Source organism: Hypanus sabinus, chromosome 11 (genome assembly GCF_030144855.1).
Source record: "Hypanus sabinus isolate sHypSab1 chromosome 11, sHypSab1.hap1, whole genome shotgun sequence".
In the NCBI taxonomy this organism is placed as follows: domain Eukaryota; kingdom Metazoa; phylum Chordata; class Chondrichthyes; order Myliobatiformes; family Dasyatidae; genus Hypanus; species Hypanus sabinus.
In genome coordinates this window covers 15,704,106-15,727,160 of record NC_082716.1, presented here as the reverse complement: position 1 = coordinate 15,727,160, position 23,055 = coordinate 15,704,106, and the positions used below count along the sequence as shown (strand labels likewise).

The 23,055-nt window shown below is 39.9% G+C and overlaps 2 protein-coding genes across 2 annotated transcripts in view; one reads left to right on the top strand and one right to left on the bottom strand.

Moving 5' to 3' along the window:
• Positions 1 to 4,350, bottom strand: part of hs2st1a (heparan sulfate 2-O-sulfotransferase 1a) — a 194,660-nt gene extending 190,310 nt beyond the window's left edge. Inside the window, exon 1 of the mRNA XM_059983834.1 lies at positions 3,892 to 4,350. Within this exon, the coding sequence (XP_059839817.1) occupies positions 3,892 to 4,015 (124 nt within the window). The 5' untranslated portion in view covers positions 4,016 to 4,350. The remainder of the gene's footprint in view (positions 1 to 3,891) is intronic.
• Positions 4,351 to 4,596: 246 nt separating this feature from the next.
• The window catches only part of selenof (selenoprotein F), a 56,234-nt gene continuing 37,775 nt past the window's right edge, over positions 4,597 to 23,055 (top strand). Inside the window, exons 1-2 of the mRNA XM_059983833.1 lie at positions 4,597 to 4,802; positions 14,163 to 14,330. Of these exons, the coding sequence (XP_059839816.1) occupies positions 4,755 to 4,802; positions 14,163 to 14,330 (216 nt within the window). The 5' untranslated portion in view covers positions 4,597 to 4,754. The remainder of the gene's footprint in view (positions 4,803 to 14,162; positions 14,331 to 23,055) is intronic.

Below are 23,055 nucleotides of genomic sequence, written 5' to 3'. Positions count from 1 at the left end.
GCGGGCAGAATTAAGGAAAACCCCAAGGCATTCTACAAGTATGTGAAGAAAGACGTGAAAGAAGAGTGTGCCTATCAAGTGTGACAATGGGAAAGCGTGTATGGAACCAGAGGAAATAGCAGAGATATTTAATCAATACTTTACTTCAGTATTCACTATGGAAAAGCATCTTAGTGATTGTAGTGATGAGTTGCAGCAGACTGAAAAGCTTAAGCATGTAGATAATAAGAAAGAGGATGTGCTGGAGCTTTTGGAAAGCATCCAGTTGGATAAGTCACCAGGACCGGACAAAATGTACCCCAGGCTACTGTGGGAGGAAAGGGAGGAGATTGCTGAGCCTCTGGCAATCATCTTTGCATCATTAATGGGGATGGGAGAGGTTCCTGAGGATTGGAGGGCTGCGGATGTTGTTCCTTTATTCAAGAAAGGGAGTAGAGATAGCCCAGGAAATTATAGACCAGCGAGTCTTACCTCAGTGGTTGGTAAGTTGATGGAGAAGATCCTGAGAGGCAGGATTTATGAACATTTAGAGAGGGATAATATGATTAGGAGCAGTCAGCATGGCTTTGTCAAGGACAGGTTATGCCTCACGAACCTGATTGAATTTTTTTTTGAGGATGTAACTAAACACATTGATGAATGAAGAGCAGTAAATGTAGTGTATATGGATTTCAGCAAGGCATTTGATAAGATACCCCATGCAAGGCTTATTGAGAAAGTAAGGAGGCATGGGATCCAAGGGAACATTGCTTTGTAGATCCAGAACTGCCCAGAGAAAGCAAAGAGTAGTTGTAGAAGGGTCATATTCTGCATGGAGGTCAGTCACCAGTGGAGTGCCTCAGGGATCTGTTCTGGGACCCTTACTCTTCATAATTTTTATAAATGACCTGGATGAGGAAGTGGAGGGATGGGTTAGCAAGTTTACTGACGAAACTAAGGTTGGTGTTGTGGATAGTGTGGAATGCTGTCAGAGGTTACAGCGGGACATGGATAGGATGTAAAACTGGGCTGAGAAGTGATAGATGGAGTTCAACCCAGATAAGTGTGAGGTGGTTCATTTTGGTAGGTCAAATATGATGGCAGAATATAGTATTAATGGCAAAACTCTTGGCAGTGTGGAGGATCAGAGGGATCTTGGGGTCTAAGTCCATAGGATGCTCAAAGCAGCTAAGCAGATTGACTCTGTCATTAAGAAGGCATACAATGTATTGGCCTTCATCAATCGTGGAATTGAATTTAGGAGCCAAGAGGTAATGCTGCAGCTATATAGGACCCTGGTCAGACCCCAGTTGGGAGTACTGTGCTCAGTTCTGGCTGCCTCAATACAGGAAGGATGTGGAAGCCATAGAAAGGGAGCAGAGGAGATTTACAAGGATGTTGCCTGGATTGGGGAGCATGCCTTATGAGAACAGGTTGAGTGAACTTGGCCTTTTCTCCTTGGAGTGAACGAAGATGAGAGGTGACCTGATAGAGGTGTTTTAGATGTTGAGAGGCATTGATCGTGTGGATAGTCAGAGGCTTTTTCCCAGGGCTGAAATGGTTGCCACAAGAGGACACAGGTTTAAGGTGCTGGGGAGTAGGTACAGAGATGTCAGGGGTACTTTTTTTATTCAGAGTGGCGAGTGCGTAGAATGAGCTGCCAGCAACAGTGGTGGAGGCAGATACAATAGGATCTATTAAGAGGCTTTTAGATTGGTACATGGAACATACTATAGGTAAGCCTAGCAATTTCTGAGGTAGGGACATGTTCTGCACAACTTTGTGGGCCAAATGGTCTGTATTGCACAGTAGATTTTTTATGTTTCTATGTTATTTCATGCTCATTATTTACATCTCCATTTTGCTTAGAGTAAGCGTTCTATATATTTACTAAGACCAAGTATGCCCGCAGAAAAAGATGACGACTCTCAGGTTTACATGTCGCAACATGTATGTATACCGATGATACACCTTACTTTGAAATTTCCAAAAAACTCTGCTAACTGGAGCAGCCGCTTAATTTGGCCAAAATGTACTGGACCTAATGTGTCCCAATTATCTAGAATCCAGTGAGACTGTGTGTGTGTCTGTGTGGACAGAGCAGATCGAAGGGTGTACAAATGAAAAATTTTAAAGCCCGGAACGAGTTTTGTCAGCTTCACTGCAATGAAACAAAAATAAGACACTATGCATTCTGGAAAACTGTGAAAATAGGAAATGCTGAAAATAACTCTACAACTAAAGAAAAGCAGTTAACACTATCACAATTATTATAAGTTTAACAATCCAAAGAAAGTACATAAAGAAACAAAGAGGAGGGAGATTGGTAAAGATGGTATGAGACAAGTGCAAAGGAAAAAGAAATAAAAATTAGAATAACAAAGCACATGTTTGGTCAAAGTACAAAAAATTCTGAAATTAAGGTGGTTGAGACAAAAACTGATTGCTGGAAATGCAAAATGCAAGGCTAAATTGGATAATTCTCTGAAAATTAAATTTAACAATTTCAAATAATCATTCCAGCCTTGTATCTCAGATCCAGCGTTTAAAAGTTTTCTTTCTACTCTCTGGGCAATTTCTTATTTCATTCTTCTCTTAATTTTTAACCCAGCTTGCACCTCCGGAAGCCTTAGTTGCAAGTCAGCAAGTTCCAACACAGCAGGTAGATGGCTTGTTCCTGTTATCTTTTAAGAATGGGAAGAGTAACTAGTCTACAGTAGGAGGCAGAATGTGAAATATGCAACTGATTAAAATTCCCTCCTTGAAGCTCAGCTACTTACAGTGATCCAACTTGTACTGTTGTGTCATTGAGCAATTGTGCCTATTTCACAAGCTACAATATTTAAACCATTCTGATTTCCTAGGTCACTGGTCTTCCACATTTTAATGTGGATAGAATATCTACGCCATCAATGAGCAGATAATCACGCTAATTGCAAGATCTGAAAATTCTTTAAAGGAAATCTATCATGACAAATTTGCTTCTAAATGTGTCAGTTTATGAGACAACTAAATGTCACTGCATCTTCACTAGGCTTTCCTTTCTCGGCTTGGGAGCTCAGAACACAGCAGAATGTTTCACAGAAACAGTTTTGCCTTACACAAACATTATTTAAAAAGTGTACATCATACAATTACAGTACTAATAAGCCTAATTATGAAGCGGATTTCACGTACCGTTCACAATGCTAGAGGCAATTTTATATTTTTTGGTGTACCAACACAACTATAGGAAATGCAGCAACCAACAAACACGCCAAGGTCCCATATACATTCGCGACAAAAAAAATGTTCGTTTTGACAAACAAATACTGATTAAAATGCCAAGGATAACGCTTATTCTTCATGGTATCTGTTTTATATTGACTTCAAAGAACCTGCTTATTACTTCATCGAAAAGTTTGCATATCCAGCAATGTAACATGTCCTTAAGTAATGCGCAGGCTGTCGATAAGTCCCTTAGACGGAACACAATGCCACATTCTAAAAAATCAAATGCAACTTCCCCGCTTTTATATAAAAAATAAGACCATGATGTACAACATCTACAGCAAGTTTGCTAGGTACAGAACAAGTTACATCGCATGCACCAATGCTTTTCCATTCAAATGGCACATACATACACCAACTCTAAAGCAATATAAATAAGCACATTTTCAAAATATTGGCCAACTATTTAGCAGAGGCCCAGCTTCTAGTTTACCAATGGGGCGAGCACAAATCAAGGATAAGGATTGTTAAAAGTTGCTGCCTTAGTAATAATAGAACACAAAGGTGATGACACAGAGATTAACATAGATTTTTTTCTAGATAGGAAATACAATTTTGTAACGGGATTGCCAGTTCCAGGCTGCATTAGCACAAGACTCGGGTATACATCGATGCCTTTTAGCCCACAATGTGCTGACTTACCCAGCTTTCCCCGAGACTCCTCCAGCTTCTGAATCTGCCTCTCCAAGAACAGCACGGCGACCACAAATGCCACAACCACAAGCAGCTGCAATTTAGGCGGCATGATAATTCTTAAAAGCCCCATGAAATTATCAAGACATAACGCGAGTCTTTTAAAAAAACAATAAAATTACAAAAGGTGGAAGAGGTGGCGAGGAGTAAAATCGCACGACGGACGCGGCTTGGAACTCGTAGGAAATCCCAGGCGCGGAGAAAACATGGAGAATTTCGCCAAACGCGTTGACACGCCAATGCTGAAGGCTAAGGTGTGTTTTCTCCCCCGTCAAAGACACCGATTTTCAGTGCTCTTCGCCAGCCAGCCAGCGTCTCCTGTCGCTGCCTCACCCCGACGGCCCTCCCACCAGCACCAGGGCCGGCCTCCCTCCGCGCGCTGCGTCCGAACACCAAACGCCGCCTCTCGCGACGCTCTCTTCCCCCCAGGCGGAAAACGTGCGGAGGCTGCCAGCTGCTCCCGCCCCCTTCCCCTCCCATTCGACGTGCGCCCTGTGATTGACGCGCGCTCCCGACCAGTTGTCCCGCAGACCCCTGTTTTGATTGAACACTGTGCCTGCCAATCTTCTTCCAGACAAAAAGTTCCCGCAACGCCCCTTTCGCGGCCAGCTCTCTGCTCCTTTGGGACAATGCACTATGGTAGTCTGCTTAATCCGCCTGTAAATTTAAAGCAACCATAAAACAACCAAGATATGACTATTTTATTGATTTAACCAATTTATAAAAAATATTTTGACTCTGCAATTTAATCCCATGCTGTAATTTATCGTCTGGCGATAAAAGCCCCCTTATAGGGGCTTTGGCTGGCTAAGATGGCGGTGGAGACGTATTTCTTGTGGTTCTTCTCTCTGTTAAATGTGGTAATTATTGAACATTTGTTATTCGCATTCTGCTCAGCTTCTCAGTGATTTGTGCCATTTTAGTGAATTAAATCATTTGGATTTTTGATAGGATTTCTTAGTTCTAGAATGGGGTAGGCCTCAATAGAAGAGGTGCTGCTCCATCAGGAAATGTTTCGGTGACGTGGTCAATGACAGTCGTGGCTATTAAAATAGGAAATAGTCTAAAAAACTTCACGACAATTTTATTTTGTATTTCAGTTGCCTGTTTTGGTTCAACTCATCTAGCAAGTAATTTTTCCTAAATTCATGTGATCCTTTGGTTTATTTATAATGAATCCGAAAGTACTATTAGTTCGCCAGTATCGAGCTTTTAAAACTTAGTGGTTATAGAGGTAAACAGGTGTATGGTTGAACATAAAAATAAATGTTAGATTTGAAGCAAAATAACTAATTCTTGTGGATAACATGGTGGTTCTGGGACTTCAAATACACACATTTCATCTAATGTGGATGCATTGAATACCGAAACAGGTCGGTATACTTCAAGGGAAAAAAAAATCACATTCGTTTTACTGTGTACTCTTTAAAAGAAATCTTTTCTTGAGGATATGTTTCTTGCAAGAAGATCTAACTTTTTTTACCTCATGGTAATGTACCAGAAACATGCCTTCTATAAAAGTTTCCCATTGTTCTCGTAAATTTTAGTCTATGTCTTGATTCTAATTTGCCCACATCAGATCTCTTCTGATCTTATCAAAACCAGCCCTTCTCCCTTTGACTGTTTTTAATCTTGAAGAGGTCCACATCCCTAACCATAGCTTTTTTAACTCTTGCAATATTATGATCACTGTTTCCTAGATGGTGCTCCACTAGTGCTGATTTCTCCTGGCCTGCCTCATTTCCCAAAATTAGATCCAGTGATGCTGCCTTCTTTAATGGATGAGAAACATGTTGTTCAGAAAGTTCTGCTGAAAACATTTCAGAAATTCTTCCTGTTCTTGTTCCCTTGTGTTGTTGTTCTACCTGGATAATTGAAGTCTTATTATTACTACTCTGTGACTTTTGCACACATCTGCAAGTAACTTGCAAATTTGCTTCTCAATATCTTTTTTGTATCGTCAGATGACTTAGTGAATAGTGGTGTCATTTTTTTACTTCTAAATAGGGATTTGATTCTTAATTGTTCCATGACATCCTTTCTGCAGTAACACAATATTTTCCTTAATCTACTGTAACACACCCCTTCCTTAAGAATAAGAGATTTTGCAGATGATGGAAATTTTGATATATCTCTCTCTCTCTCACTCTCTCACACACACTCTCACTCACTTTGTGAAGGGGAATAAACTGGAAGATTTGGGCTGAGACCCTTAATTGGGATTGGAAAGGAAACGGGAAGAAGCCAGGATAAGGTGTTCAGTGGGGGAAAGAGTACAATCTGGCAAGTGATAGGTGATGCAGAAGGTGGGGAGAGGGAATGAAGTAAGAATGGAGGAGATAAGTGGAAAAGATTGAAGAATAAGGTTTCTAATAGGAGCGGGCAGTGGGCTATGGAAGAAAAGAAGGGAGGAGGGAACCAGAGGGAGCTCATAGGCCAATGAGGTAAAGAGAAGGGGTGAGAAGATAACCAGAAAGGGAGAATGGAAAAAGAGAGGTGAGGTAATTACTGGAGGTTAGAGAAATTGATGTTCATGCCATCAAGTTGGAGACTACCCAGGTGGAATATACAGCATTGTTCTCCTCATCTAGGTGGTAGCAAATAGGAATGGGAGGTGAAACTGAAATGGGTAGCCACTGAGAGATCCTGCCTTTTATGATGAGCAGTGCAAAGATGATTGATGAAGTGGTTGTCCAATTGGTGTTGGTCTCACCAAACGTAAAGGGGGCCACCCAGAGAGCAGCAGGTAAAATAGATGACCCTGAAAGACTCGCAGTTGGTGTTGCCTCATCTCGGACTGCTTGTGGCCTTGAATAGTGGTGAGGGAAGCGGTGTAAGAGCAGGTGTAGCACTTGTCATGCTTGCAGGGATAAATGCCAGAAGGGAGATCAGTGGAAAGAGTCAAGTAAACAAGGGAGCTGTGTATTGAAAGCAGAGGTAGGGGTGTGGGAAAAGTGTCCATAGTGATAGGATCCCACTGGAGATAGTGGAAGTTACAGAGAATGATGTATTGAATACGGAGGCTGTTGGTATAAACAAGAGGGGCCCTATCCATATTATGACAGTGGAAAGATGGGATGAGGGCAGATGTGTGTGAAATGGAGGAGATGCAGGTGAGAGCTGCATTGATGGTATTTGAAGGAAACCCCATTCTTTGAAAACAATGGCATCTCATGCTCTGGAGTGGAAAGCTTCATCTAGATGTGGTAGAGATGGAGGAACTCTCAGATATGATTAGCAATTTTATAAGTGACAGGGTGGACAGAGATATAGTCAAGATAACTGTGAAAATCAGTAGGTTCCCTTCTCTGTTTTTCTTGAAAATCTTGTATCCAAACATTTGGAACTCACTCCTGCCCTCTTATTGGCCAGGTTTCTGTTGTTGGTGCGCATTCTTGCTATCCAGGTCATTAATTATGCCCGTTGCTCATCAAACTTTTTAAATATACTTGTATTTGTGCGAGTATACTGTGATCCAAGCTTAGATCTTGAATTCTCTTATATATTTCAGTCTAAAAGATTTACATTTCTTGTTCTGGTGATATTTATCTCCCGTAATCCTTTTTGGCCCAAAACCATTCCAAACTTGTTTGAACTTCCTTTCCCCCACCCCACAGCATGGGTAAATTTTCAAGTCAATGGACACAGGTCTGTTGAGATGCCATCCATCCAGTCTGAACATGTCCCACCTCCCAAAACATTGTTTGTGCTATATACAAGTTGGCCACCACTTTTGCTACTCTGCAGAAGTGTATCCAGGTATTATAAAAATGTACTTTGGCTGGAACGTGCTCTATGACACACTGAGATATTGTACAAATGCAGCTTTACAAACCTTAAGAGCACTTCACATGCAATGAAGTAAGATATTCAAAGAATAAAAACCATAAGTGGGATTCTAAGTTTGACAGGTTCTCTGGTCTAAGAGACAAGAGAAAATTAATCAGCAAAATATCTGGAAGATGTTACTACTGCAATTATGAAGTTGATAATGACTTTGACCCAGTCAAAAATTTGAATACAGTGCAAAAATTCTACTTACTTTTAATGACATTCAAAGATATGAATGGTTTATTGACTGTACTGTGCAAAAGTCTTAGGCATATCTATATATCGAGGGTGCCTAAGATTTTTTGCACAGTACTGTAATTTTATGTATTACACAGTTCTACTGCAGCAAAAAAAAATCATGATATACATAAGTAATGAGAGACCCGATTCTGATATTTGTCTCCATTGTGGACTGAGAGTGGGAAGGAGTAGGAAGAGGGAAATCCTGGTTGGGGAAAAGGGGAGGGGGTGGGAAGCACCAGACCGACATCCTGTAATGATCAGTAAACCATTGTTTAGAATCAGCTGATTTTACCCGGTGCCTCAGGGCTGAGTGTGTATGCATCTGCAGCACTCTCCCCCCCACCACCAACACCAGCACTCTGCCACCTGTCCCACACCCCTCGTTGCAGCACTGCACCCTTGCCATTGACAGCATCCTTTGCTCCTGCCGGATTTACAAACTTGCTCTCTGCTCCATATTGACAAATACAGTACTGTCAAAAGTCTCAGGCGTCCTAACTATATGTACCCAAGAATTTTACACGTTACTGTACAAAAGTTCTTCTGGTGGCTTTGAAATGATACTATATTCTGTCTGAGTTTGGCAGTAAAAGAAAGCTTTATAAAAAGTCAGGTGAAGAAATATAAAATTAGGGTTGGGTCATGTTCCTCCTTTGCCACTAAGAAGTTGAGTGTTAGTTCCAGTACATTGAGAAGATGTTATATTAAAGAGATGCATCTCATATAAAAGAGATAATCCATACTATAGTCAACTATGTTGATCTTATACCAGTGATTTCTACAAAGATGGGTGGAAGGGTGGGTAATGTTGAGAAAGCAGGGAGTGTATAAAAGGATATAGACAGATTAGGTGAATGGGCAAAGAAGTGGCAAATGGGAATATAGTGTTGGTGTAGTGTATGGTCATGCAAAATTTCAGAGATCAGAGGTGCAAATGAACATGGGAGTTCTCTGCCAGATTTCCTGAGGGTTAATTTGCAATTTCAGTCATTAGTAAGGAAGTTTTGCATTAGACTGAATAATTGTTATTTTCCTTGTAGTTTACCTTAAGCTTGTTTGTACTTGTATGTAGTTACCTATACTTATATAATTGTTTATTGGGTTTTTTAAGGGTTACAGTTCCTCTGTATTTTTTCTAGAAGTTTCACAGTTTCAATGGCAGGTATCACATTACTTGAATGGAGGCTATCTTATTGGTTGATTCAAGCAATGGAATTTTTTGCTATTAGCAAATTGGTACAAGAAGACAAGGCCACACCAGTTCATTACACCTTCAGCTTCCTCTCACATCTAGGGTCTGCTTTTGCTAGTTCCCTTTCCTAATTCCTTTATCTTTTCAATAATTAATAAAAATGGATGTAAGAAACAAGTTTTATGCCTCATTTTTGACTTCGGAAGAACCTGAATCAAAAACATTACAATCCAACAGAAGACAAATGCAAGGGGTTAGCATTCGTTTTGAGAAGACTAGAATGTAAAAACAAAGATAGAATGCGATGGCTGTGTAAGGCATTGGTCAGACCACACTTGGAATATTGTGAGAGAGGCCTGTTACAGAACATAGAATAGAATAGTACAGCACATTACAGGCCCTTCGGACCACAATGTTGTGCTGACCCTCAAACCCTGCCTCCCATATAACCCCCCACCTTAAATTCCTTCATATACCTGTCTAGCAGTCTCTTAAACTTCACTAGTGTATCTGCCTCCACCACTGACTCAGGCAGTGCATTCCATGCACCAGCCTATCTAAGAAAAGATATGCTGGCATTGGAGAGGGTCCAGAGGAGGTTCACGAGAATGACTCAGGGAATGAAAGGGTTAATGTAATAGGGTTATGTCTCTGGGCCTGTACTTCTGAAGTTTAGAAGACTGAGGGGCAGATTTATTCAAACTTGTGAATATTGAAAGGCACAGATATGGATGTTGAAAGGATGTTTCCTATTGCAGAGTTTCTGGGACCAGAAGGCACAGTCTCAAAATACAGGGACGTCCCTTTACAACAGAAATGAGAAGGGATTTCTTTAACCAGAGAGTGGTGAATCTGTGGAATTCATTGCGACAGACAGATGTGGAGGCTGCATTGGATATATTTAATAGGTTCTCATTTAGTCAGAGTTATGGAGAGAAGACAGAAGAATGGGGTTGAGAGGGATAATAAATTGGCTAGGATGGAATAGTGGAGCAGACTTGATGGGCCAAATGACCTAATTCTGCTCCTATGTCTTAAACACTCTTGTGACGGGGCATGACAGCAATATGAAGTATATGCAAAGCAATTTTGCAAAATCAGAAAGAAGCTAAAATTAAGCTGTTCTTCTGCCAAACATAGTGATGTCTATTTGAATACAATTTATGATTTCATTTCCATCACTTAATACCTTAATTTTTTTTTAGTTTTCTTTTAAGGGATAAAGTCTGAAATTATTTGTATTCACAAAGTGTTTTATTATAGCAATTGGTCCATAACACTTCAGCAAACAGAACTTAGTACATAGTGTAAAAAAAATTGATAAAGATGACCCGAGCTTGGTCAAGAACTGGGTTTGAAGGAGGATCTTGAGCAGGCTGGTTTACGGATGGAACTCCTAGAACTTAATAAAGATAAAAGAAAAATGGCAGAAGTTGTAAGTCTGAAATAAAAGCAGAAAATACTGGAAACACTCTAGCAGGTCAGGCAGAATCTGTGGAAAGAGGAACTGACTAGATACTTAAACTGGAGTCAGACCCTAACCCTAAACCTAATACTTCAACTAGAAGACCCTTCATCAGAACCTAAGGCTTTGGCAGCTGAGGTCATGTTTGAAAGTGATGAAGCAGATAAAGTATACCAAAATTCAAGGTGAAGACCTCCAAGACTTTTGTGGCTGGGGAAAAAAGTGATAAGGTAAAAAGGAGCAATTGTCAAAATGAGAATTGTCAAACTGACACATTGCTTAAAGAGTCTGCATAGCCCAGTGGGCACATTGAAGGAAAGAAAAAAGTAAATAAATGATAGGATAAATCAAAGCAGTTTTCAATTACAGGCTTGTGTCATTGACCTGCCACACCCATTAGCATTAAATGACCCACAACTGTTATTTGAAAAGCTCTCATTTTTTTCAAGGAAACAAGAAATCCCACAAATACAAAATATCTTCCTTAACTTCTGGTTATCCGCAAATGTGTTGGACCCACTGAAATAGTTGTGTTCCCAATATTATGTATTTTCACATAAAGTTTATTTTTTAACACATTCGACTTCATGCATTAAAACAAAATGGGAGAAGGAAGGAGGGATAATTATATCTGAGGAAGAATGGACAATAATATGGAGGTATCAATGGAAGTGTAACAGTTCACAGAAATGGAGTGAGTTCAGATGGAAAAACTTGATAAGATATTTTATTACACCCTCTCAGAAATCCCATTATGATAGTAACCTCCCTGTTTGCTGGAGAAATTATGGAAATCAAAATGCAAACCATTATCATATTTTCTGGGAATGCCCTGTTATCAAAGATTTGGAGTGGGATACACAAAGCACTACAAGACATCTTTAAATGTGAAAAACCCTTAGAAAGTAAGACCATATATTTTGGGTATATACCCCAAGAATGGTTGAAAAAAGATAAATATGTAATGAATATACTGCTGGTGGCTGGTAAAAAGATCCTTAATAGGAAATGGTTTTCATAGGAGAGCCCAACCTTAAATGCATGGATGGAAATTACAATGGGCATTTACAAAGTGGAGAAGATAACAGCATCTGTTAATCATAAGTTGGAGCAATTTGATTCATATTGGGAAAATGGTTTAACTACGTAACACCTCATAGGCCTGATTTTATCCTCAGAAATCAATGAATATGTTGTAAAAAATATCACTCCCTACTTGTACATGGTTTTCTCCTTTCGCTTGTTTTTCCTTTCCTCTTTTTTCTATAAGTGTATGCCTCAGATAAATATTATGTGGAGATTTGTGATATATATATGACTATATGATATATATGTACAATATCTGAAATACATCTTATGGAAATGTTTGATGGTGAACTTCAATAAAAAATAAATTACAAAAAAGTTTATATTTTAAAAAATGTTAATTATCATAGAACAGTTTCAAATTTGAGTCATCTCTGTTGAGTTATTCTCATATCCTAATTTTAAAAATTCTCTATATACAAGCATGGAAAGAGCAACTTGATGTACTCAAGGTTTTTAAATAGCAATATGAAGCAATGATGTATTGGTACAAGGAAAACTAAGGACAGTTCAGAAACCAAACTGCGAAGTTGGTTTCTCCTCTTATCTTTGCATTCTTGTTTTAAACTGTCTGCATATGTACAACTGCGATGGATTAAAAAATGTCAAGCAATTCACCAGATATGTGCTGTAAAATATATTGAATGTAGACTTTTTATGCAGCACAGGGACAAAATGCAATATATATTCATGTGGTGATAGAGTGCCATTGAAGGGCCTTATTTTTACCTTCGATAGTTTGGTCTGTTATTGCCAATCCAGAATTTTGAGCATATTATAACTTTGTGCTTGGATAAATATTATTTTGATTTGAAGATTGAAAGTATCTCATTTTTGATGTATTGAAAGTCTAAGCGTGAAGTACTGGCTGTAAGAGTAACACTGTTCCATGATTCATTTACTGCCTATGAAAAGCCAATCTTGTGTTCGATTCTGATGATTTTGATCCAAGGTTCTCTCAGAAGCCAGGAAAGAGGCACAAAACCTGTTTCTTCACAATTGTTTTATTAAGAGTTGATAGAACAAAAAAGTTGCAATAGTGACAGAGGCCTACTAAGCAAAGAGAGAGACAAAGGAATAAGATAGTGCCTTGTATAGAACAGCTATTATTATGTGACAGAGATAAGAAAAATCCTATTTAAATTTATGTATAAGAATTAACCAATTAGAAAGCTATTCAAATACTGAAGTACCAAGTTAACAAATGGGAAAGCACTTATTCAAATAATACAGAACAAAAGGTATTTCAGAGCTTTCCGGAATTATACTTTGTACAGCTACTAAAGGCATATTAAACAGTTATATGTATATGTGGTGGTAGCATCCGTTGGTCTCGAGAGACCATGGCGCAGGCCTGGGCAGGGTTGTATGGGAGACTGGCAATTGCCCAAGCTGCAGGCCTTCCCCTCTCCACACCACCGATGTTGTCCAAGGGAAGGGCACTAGGACCCATGCAGCTTGGCACTGGTGACATCGCAGAGCAATGTGTTGAAAAGTGCCTTGTTCAAGGACATAAACACGCTGCCTTAGCTGAGGCTCAAACCAGTGACCTTCACGTTGCTAGTCTGATGCCTTGCCCACTAGCCACACGCCAATACTTATATGTATATATGAACTATGTAAAATGCAAGCAAATACACTTGTATAGTTCAAAGGATGTTCTGCTGTTTTTTGCAATAATTAAGAATGAAAATTGCCATTTGGCAATTCTCTTCATTCATACAAAAACAATCAGGGTGATTGTCAATGATGGTGGACAAAGTGTCAACTGCCCTGTGCTGGAAGTTGTAGTATTTATGTTACTGCATACTATTAAAGTAGGAAACATTCCATAATCATTTGCTATGTTGCAAAAAGAGTATTTTGGCCATTACTGGGTGATCCATACGTTGCAGGATTCCAAACTCTGGTCAGGCTCTGGCAGCCTCAGCACTCGAGTGACACGTGAATGTGGGAAATTGACAGCAGTAATGCCCTTGATTGTTGACCACTTTATTTTTAAATGGTCATTTATCAACCAAAACTGGAATATTTTCTAGGCTTGGTTGAAGAAATATTCATAACACATACTAGTGATCACGCCATGTTGATCAGTTGGAAAAATTTGTTTTACTATGTGTCTTTCAATTTTATCACTTTAATTCAAGTCTAAAATCTAGTCTATTTATTTTTGGGTCTGAAATCTACTTTGTTTGCTTTCATAATATTCATTTCCTGTTGACTGATCATATCATTAGTTACAAACACAAGGGATTTTGCAGATATTGGAAATCCAGAGTAACACACAAAATACTGGCAGAACTCAGCAGGTGAGGCAGCATCTATGGAGAGAAATAAATAGTAGTTGTTTCAGGTCAAGACCCTTCATCGGAACTATCATTCATTATTGTTTTCTGATTTCAGATAGCAACAAGTAGTGCGAGTATGTCATCTGAAGCCTGCCGAGAACTTGGCTTTTCCAGTAACTTACTCTGCAGTTCTTGTGACCTCCTTGGTCAATTTGGGCTCAACCAACTAGATCCAGACTGCAGACAATGCTGTCAAGAGGAAGCCCAGCTGGAGCAGAAAAAGGTACTAATTCTTCTTTATTCAAGAACAAGTACACAAGTAATTCTCTAGTCAATGGCATTTTTAACTTTCAGATTCTACTTTCGGAAGAATTAGTATTTTCTAAGTGATTTGTGATGTACTGTATTTTGCAAACCATTGTGAAAGTGCGCTGATTAGATAGGCATGCTTTGTTGTTGTAAATTAGTGAAACATTTTCACAAGGTCTTCACAAGTTTTATTTACACTGAGCCATTTTAATTAATGGATACTTAATTAAGATTTTCTTGGTATTGTTGCATCATTTTTATTTTTACATTGTTACTTTAGACTTAGTAAAAATTGCTACTTTTCCTGCAGTCAAATAGCTGGTTTGTTAATGATATTATATTCTATAAAGACATTTGGACAATTACATGCATAGGGAAGGTTTAGAGTAGGGATTCCCAACCTGGGGTCCATGGACCCTTTGGTTAACGGTATTGATCCATGTCAGACAAGATTGAATTGAATTGACTTTATTACTTACATCCTTCATATACATGAATCCCCTGGTTTAGAGGGGCATAGTCTAGTTGCAGGCAAATAAGACTAGCTTGGTTAGACATCATGTTCAGCATGGAAACATGCTTGACTCTAACAGTCTTGTGAAAAATGTGTCAGACAATAGAGGTGGAGAGGGTGGAACGGGCAAGTGGCAATGTGAAGCATTCATCATGTAGAGTTTAGAACATTAGCACTCTGGAGTGGTAATGAAACTGGTTTGCTAGTAGATGGAATTAAACACAAGGCCACAACCGAGGAATCATTCAAAGTCCCTACATTCTACAGGTGCTGACTACCTCTTGATAGGCTCTCCCATTTTTGACTCTGTGCTGTGTGGGCCAGAGATTGTTTTGACACTGCTGAAGAACTTGTGTATGTTTTGGTTAACTGCGTTGGGGACGTTCTCCACAGTTCCCACCCTTTAAATCACACCCTTTTCGTCAGACTTTGGCCTTCATGAGATATAGGAGCAGCATTAGCACATTCAGCCCATTGAAACAGCTTTCATTCAATGACTTATTATTGCCTGTCCACCCAATTCTGCTTTCTTTTCATAACCTTTGACACCCTTACAAATTAAGACCCTATCAAACTTAAAATAAAGTTTGCCCAGTGTCTTGGCCTCTGCAGCTGTTTATGGCAATGAATTCCTCTGGCTAAATAAATTTCTCATCTCTGCTCTTTGTCCTGGAATTCTGAGGCTGCTCCCTTTCCATGTCCAGTCAAACTATGGCTTTCAAAGTTTGCAAGGTTTTAATGAGATGTCCTCACCACCTTTATTCTAAATCCAGTGAGTACAGCCCCATCATCATCCCTGGGATTATTCTTGTAAACAACCTCTGGATTCTCTCCATCAGTGAATCCTTCCTTAGATATGGAGTCCAGAGCTGCTCACAATAATCCAAATGTGGTCTGACCAATGCCTTATAAATCCTCTGCATCATATCCTTGTTTTTGTATTCCAGTCCTCTTGAAATGAATTTTAACACTGCATATGCCTTCCTTGCTACCAACTCAACCTGCAGTTAACCTACAGGGATCCTGCATGAGGACTTCCAAGTCCCTTTGCATTGCTGATTTGTGAACTCTCACACCATTTGGTCTCTACCTTATCCCTTCTACCAAAGTGCAGGACTACATGCTGTATTCCATTTGCCACTTCTTTGCCCATTCTCTGTGCAGATTCTCTCTCCTTTCTCAAAACTACCTGCCCCTCCACTTACCTTTGTATCATCAACATACTTAGCCATAAAGCGATGGGTTCCATCTTCCATATCATTGACACATAGTATGAAAAGTAACATTCCCCACACCAATGCCTGCAGAACACCACTAGTCACCGGCAACCAAAAGGACCTCTTTATTTCCTCTCTTTGCCTTGTCAGTGTCAGTCAATCTTGTATCCATATTAATACCTTCCTTGTAATACTATGGGCTCCTGTTTTGTTTCAGAGCCTTATATGCAGCGGTGATGTTTCCTTTCTCTTGTGGCATGGTAGAATTTCATATTTATAATGGCCATCTAAGCCCTAGTTTCTAAAGTTCCTTCTGCTTCTTAATTATTGTATATTTGTTATATGCTTTTAATGCTGACATGATAAAAGTTCATAAAACAGAATTTTTGCACATAGTAGTCTTTTGATTTCCAACTTTGTTCAGAGAGGGAGGGTATAGATTTGGATTTCGTAGTGATTTAATTTCATTTGAAATTGTACCTGAGGTCACTCAGCAATGGTACATAGCAGCCTCAGTACTGAACTTGACGGATTTACAGTATTATGTGTTCAAATAATAAATTTCATAATAATTACATTTTTCAACTATTGCCTTTTTGTGTTCATATCCAATATTTAACTTTGAAAGCTACTTGACAGAAAACACGAGAGAATCTGCAGATACTGGAAATTCAAACAACGCACACAGCAGGCCAGGCAGCATCTATAGGGAGAAGCACTGTCGACATTTCGGGCCGAGACCCTTCGTCAGGGCAGAGAGAGAGAAAAAAACAAGCAACTAAATATGTCAGAGATGGGGTAAGAAGGGGAGGAGGGGCATTAACGGAAGTTAAGGTGTTGTTCCTCCAACCTTATATACCGGCTGCGTAGCCTCCAAACCTGATGGCATGAACATTGACTTCTCTAACTTCCGTTAATGCCCCCCTCCCCTTCTTACCCCATCTCTGACATATTTAATTGCTTGTTTTTTCCTCTCTCTCTCTGCCCATCACCCTGCCTTTTCTCCATCTCCCTCTGGTGTTCCCCCCGCCCCCCTTTCTTTCTCCCGAGGCTTCCCATCCCATGATCCTTTCCCTTCTCCAGCTCTGCATCACTTTCTCCAATCACCTTTCCAGTTCTTAGCTTCATCCCACCCCCTCCAGTCTTTTCGCATTTTCCCCCTCCCCCCACTACTTTCAGATCTCTTAGTATCTGTCCTTTCAGTTAGTCTTGACAAAGGGTCTCGGCCTGAAACGTCGACAGTGCTTCTCCCTATAGATGCTGTCTGGCCTGCTGTGTTCCACCAGCATTTTGTGTTTGTTGTTTGACAGAAAACAGTTACTTTCTGGTTAATGGTTAGATATTTAGTTTTGCCAAACATCAAATTAATAATTCTACCTTGAATAATTTAGAAATGAATTTACAAATTATATCTAGGAAAGAAGATTCTTCCACAGAATGTCAAATGTGGCTTCTGATGCTTTGTTAATGACTTGGATGAGTGTAGAGGGTGTAAATAGTAAGTTTGTAGATTATGACACAAAAATTGCTGGAGTCATCAGTAACAAAGAAGTTTGATTAAAGATGCAGTGGGATATAGATTTACTGGAAAATTGGGCAAAGTAGCAGCAGATGGATTTTAAACCAGACAAATATGAGATAATACACTTTGAGAGGTCAGATTCTTTTGGGACATTAAGAGGAAATAGCAGGTGACTTGGGGAAATTGATGTACAAGAACATAGGAGATTCTGCAGATGCTGGAAATCTAAAGCAACACACACAAAATGCCCGAGAAATTTGGCAGGTCAGGCAGCATTTTTTGGAAATGAATAAATAGTTGACGTTTCAGGTAGAGACTCAGCCCTGAAGAAGGGTCTTGGCCTGAAACATCGACTGTTTATTCATTTCCATAGATGCTGCCTGACCTGTTGAATTCCTCCAGCATTTTGTGTAATGTACACAAAAAATCCTCTGGGTACAAATCCTTAACTCCCTGAAAGTGGTGACATGGGTGCATAGGGTAGTGAAAGGGGCATTGAGTATACAAAAGGGAAATCAATGTTCCTCTCACTCTTATTGGCTATTGGAAAGTTTGTACCCATTATGGTAGTCACATCCTTCTTATTTCTAGCTATAACACTTTGCTGAATGAGCTCTATGAGATGGGCCCTCTTAATGCAGCAATGGCCTTCTTCCAAATCAGTAATGCAACATTCCCACCTCTTTTCCATCCCTGTCGTTCATGTCCAATATGTGTGTAGAGCTCCCAGTCTTGCCCTTCTTTTAAACAAGTTTCCATGTAATCAAATATCTGAGTTCCAGGCTTTAGGTTCATCTGCCTTATCCAATATACTTGCATTGAAATAACTACACTTCAGACTATCTTTCCTATCTTTCAAACGAAAAAAAAGATTAGTTTTATTTGTCAATGTACATCAAGACATACAGTGAAATATGTTGTTTTCTATCAATGACTAACATAGTCCAAGGATTGTGCTGGTGGCAACTCAAGTGTCGCCATGCATCTGGCACTGACATAGCTTGCCCACAACTCATTAACCCAACCCCGAAGCGTACATCTTTGGACTGTGGGAGGAAACTTGGAGCACCCAGAGGAAGCCCATGTGGTCACAGGGAGAATGTAGGAACTCTTTAACAGACAGCGACAGGAATCGAGCTCCAATCGGTAATTGCTTACCCTGTAAAGTGATTAGGCTAACTAAAGTACTATGTTGCTGGACTTAACCACTACCTTGTCATCAATCTTTCCATCTGGTGATCTACTGGCCGGCAGCACGGTAGTCTAGCAATTAGTGTAACACTATCACTGCACCAGTAGTAAGATCGAGGTTCAATTTCTGACATTCTCTGTAAAGAATTTGTATGTTCTCCCCTTGATCACATAGGTTTCCTCTGGGTGTGCTTGGTTCCTCCTGTATTCCTAAGAAGTACAGTTAGGGTTAGTAAGTTGTGGGCATGCTATGTTGATGCCATGTGCATCACAACACTTGTGGACTGCCCAGAACAATCCTCACCGATTTGATTTGACACAAATAACACATATTTACTGTTTCCTTTCCCATCTCCTTTTGCAATTTGAGTTTGAATCCTCTTGAGTAATTCTAGCAAACCTCCCTGCCAGGATATTGATGTCCATCCAGTTTAGCTGCAACCTGTCCTTCATGTACAGGACGGCTTGAGAAGAGATCTCAGTCATCCCAGTATCTGAAGCTCTCCTTCCTACAACACACACAAAATGCTGGTGGAACACAGCAGGCCAGGCAGCATCTATAAGGAGAAGCACTGTCGACGTTTCGGACCGAGACCCTTCGTCAGGACTCTCTCCTTCCTACAGCAGCTCTTTAGCCATGTATTCAGTGTAGTACTGTCCTATTTCATGCCTCACTAGCACATGGCACAGGTACAACTCCAGTGGTCCTGCTCTTCAACTTTCGCAATCGCACTTAATAAAAAATATACAGCAGCAGCTGTGGGCGGCGGGTTTTGTACTGCTCTGGGTCCTAAAGTCCACCTGCACTGAGAAAGGTTAAATGGGACAAGTGGCGGCGGTGCTGACTGGAAAAGGAGGGGGGTCGGGGTGAATCTTGTGAAGAAATATTTATGCCAAATACAAAGTTACACACTCTACACCAGGGGTGGGCAAACTTTTTGACTTGTGGGCCACAAAGGGTTCTAAAATTTGACAGGGGGGCCGGACCAGGAGCAGATGGACGGAGTGTTTTGGTAATACACCTCATAAGAGAAAATAAAATATCATGGGATATGTAGAAAACATGTGCTTTAATTTCAATTGAAAATGAACAAATGCATTACAGCAAAATATCTGTCTTTGAAGTCCCATGGTATTTAGCTATTTATTGAAATGACTTTTAAAACACTGAAAATTAAATGAATAAAATACAGCTTTTTTTAATAGTAACAGTTATTATTTTAAAGCAATGAAAATTCTGTTATCCTTCAAGATATTATCATCATCACTCTCCTCCTGACTGTCTTTATTTCAAAAATGGTAGGAGATGCAGGTCTACTTGTCCTGCTCCTTCTTATTCAATTGTCCCCTGTGCCAAAACTCAACAACGACCAGCACAAGGACAGAACAGTGACAGCGCGCCAGTATGCGGAGCGCGTTATTTGATCTGGAGCGCATTTTTTATTTTGAGAATGTATGTGCACCTGCGCACTACTCATGTCCATCACTTAACAGAAATGACATGTAACATGTAAGGCTTATTGAAAAAAATATTTTCAAATGCATTTTTTACATAACACAACGAAGAAACTTATTTTTAATTTCAGTGGGAACAAGTGTTGTTGGTCTCCCTTTTTAGCCAGCGCATCAAAGTCTGGATTTAGTTTTGTTGTGGCGATTCTCAGGATGGATCTGAGGTGTTGGTCAGTTAACTTGGATCTGTGGCTGGCTTTGTTGATGTTCATGACGCTGAACGCATGTTCACACAAATAAGTCGAGCCGAACAAAGAGTAAAGCGCAAATGTGGAGTAATACACTGCACCTCAACAAAGGTCAATGTATATAGAGTGCGTCATCTATTGGGAAAATGCCAGAATTGCGGGGAAAAAACATTAACAAGGTTTATTAATTTAATTTCATCAAGTTCTGCGGGCCGGATTAAAAAGCTTAACGGGCCGCATATGGCCCCCGGGCTGTAGTTTGCCCATGCCTGCTCTACATGGTGTTAATGGCAACGACTTAAAATGGCGGACGGCGTCATGATCTGATTTTAAATGGCGAACGGCTTTCTCCTCCCTCCATTCGTAAGTACGAGTTGTCCGTAAGTCAGTCATTCATAACTCGAGAACTGCCTGTAATCAGACTAAAATAAATGTGAACATATGAACAGACTAAGTGTCAACAGAACAAGGAGAGCAGGAAAGACCATTTAATGGATGTTATACAGGGACAGTCAGGATATTGAGAAGCTGGATAGCTACAGGAAAGAAACTTGAGATTACATATAGTCCTGGTGATAATGGACTTGTCGCGTCTCCCTCTTAGCAATTTGATGAATAAGTGACCACTATGGCGGATGGACTCAGCAGTAATTGCCTATATTGTTAGTTTCAATATGGCTCACGACATTTAGCTGCTCACCCTCCCCTTTCAGAATGTTCAGAGACATCCGTAATTCTGGTACCAGGGAAAAACAAACTGCCCTGGAATCGCACTTGTGGTCATAGACGTATATACATGTGCCCCTGACTATAGAATCTTCTGTCACTAGCCTCTTTCAGTTTCTTCTCAGTGTGCTGTGTCTTAGTGATACTAACCGATAACAGTAAAAATTTACTTGCATATGCTTACAATGCTAATCCTTCCTTACTGCTGCCTTAAGCAACCCCTCCAATGTCTTGGTAGTTAGACCAGAAGACCATGAGATAGAGGAGCAGAATTATGCCATTTGGCCCAGTGAATCTGCTGCACAATTTTATCATAGCTGATCCATTTTTTCCCCTCAGCCCAATCTCTTGCCTTCTCCCCCTATCCCTTCATGCCCTGGCCTTAAATATAGATAAAGACTTGGCCTCCACAGCTGCCTGTAGTAACAAATTCCACAGATTCACCACTCACTGGCTAACTTATCTCTGTTCTCTGGTCCTAGACTATCCCACCATAGGAAACAACCTCTCCATTTCCACTCTGTTGAGCCCTTTCAACATTTGATAGTTTTCAATTAAGTCACCTCTCATTCTTCTGCATTTTGGTGGTTTTAGGCCCAGAGCCATCAAACGCTTTTTATATGACAAGCTGTTCAATCCTGGAATCATTTCTGTGATCCTCCTTTGAACCTTCTCTAGTTTTGGCACATCCTTCCTAAGATAAGGGGTCCAAAACTGCTCACAATACTCCAAAGTGAGGCCTCCCTAGTGCCTTATAAAGTTTCAACATTACATCCTTGTCTCTATCTTCTAGTAGTCCTCTTGAAATGAATGCTAACGTTGCATATGCCTTGTTGTCTTGTTGCCTTGTTAGATATAGTTATCTTGTTCTATCTCCATTAATGAGTGATAGGAATACCAAACAGCTTCTTGATTGTGTAGATAATATGATTTAAGCACCAAGTCGATTTGGTTGGAAAGGTCAGATATTAGCCAGAATGTGGTGACAAGGTCTAGGCCCAGAGCATACGAATGAGAATGGGTCTTAGAGCGAGGAATAACCCGATGTTCAGATAATTTAAAAACAGGACTGGATTGATTGAAGAGGCAGGGTGTCAGGTGAGGGTCAGGCAGTTTTGCTCTGGGCTCTTTGTCTGTGAGCTCTGTAATGTTTTGGTTCGCAGTATGATGGATTGAGGCTGTGGGCCTGTTCTAGTAGTTCTATATAAATGTGCTTTGAGCTTCGAACTTTTTCAGTAAGATGTCTTATTTCTATCATCACTGAATTCAGTCTTGCTTTAATCTAGGTGTGCTGAAACCCTCATCAACCACTGATGTTACTTAGAGATGACATGCTCTTGATTAACCTTCCACATTCTTCCTTCCATTATCTTGAAATCATCCGGTATTCTGCTATGCGCTCTAAAGCCGAAAGCTGATAACTGCAAAGTCTCAAATTTATATTTGTAGCTAGAGATTTATCATTAACATATTTAAAGCCAAATCTGATTATAACAGATACACTGACCTATTTAACAGTTGTCATTTCTTCCTGAAATTAGACCCTTTTTCAGATATGATTAACATTTCACCATTAGGATATTGACATTTCATTTTAATTGAAGAGTTCATGAAATACTTTTTTTTTAAGTATCGGGGTTCAGTGTTTATTGCCTTGAATATGCTGCAACAATGTTTTTCCTAGTCCATGAGCTTGTATCTTCTCATACTACATGTACAGTGCCGGCATCTACTGAATTCATTCAGCCAATCTGAAAAGCAAGACTATAAAGGATGAATCATTTGTGGCTTAAGTCCTGTGCTGGCAGAGAAACAGCAATGTGCCTGGA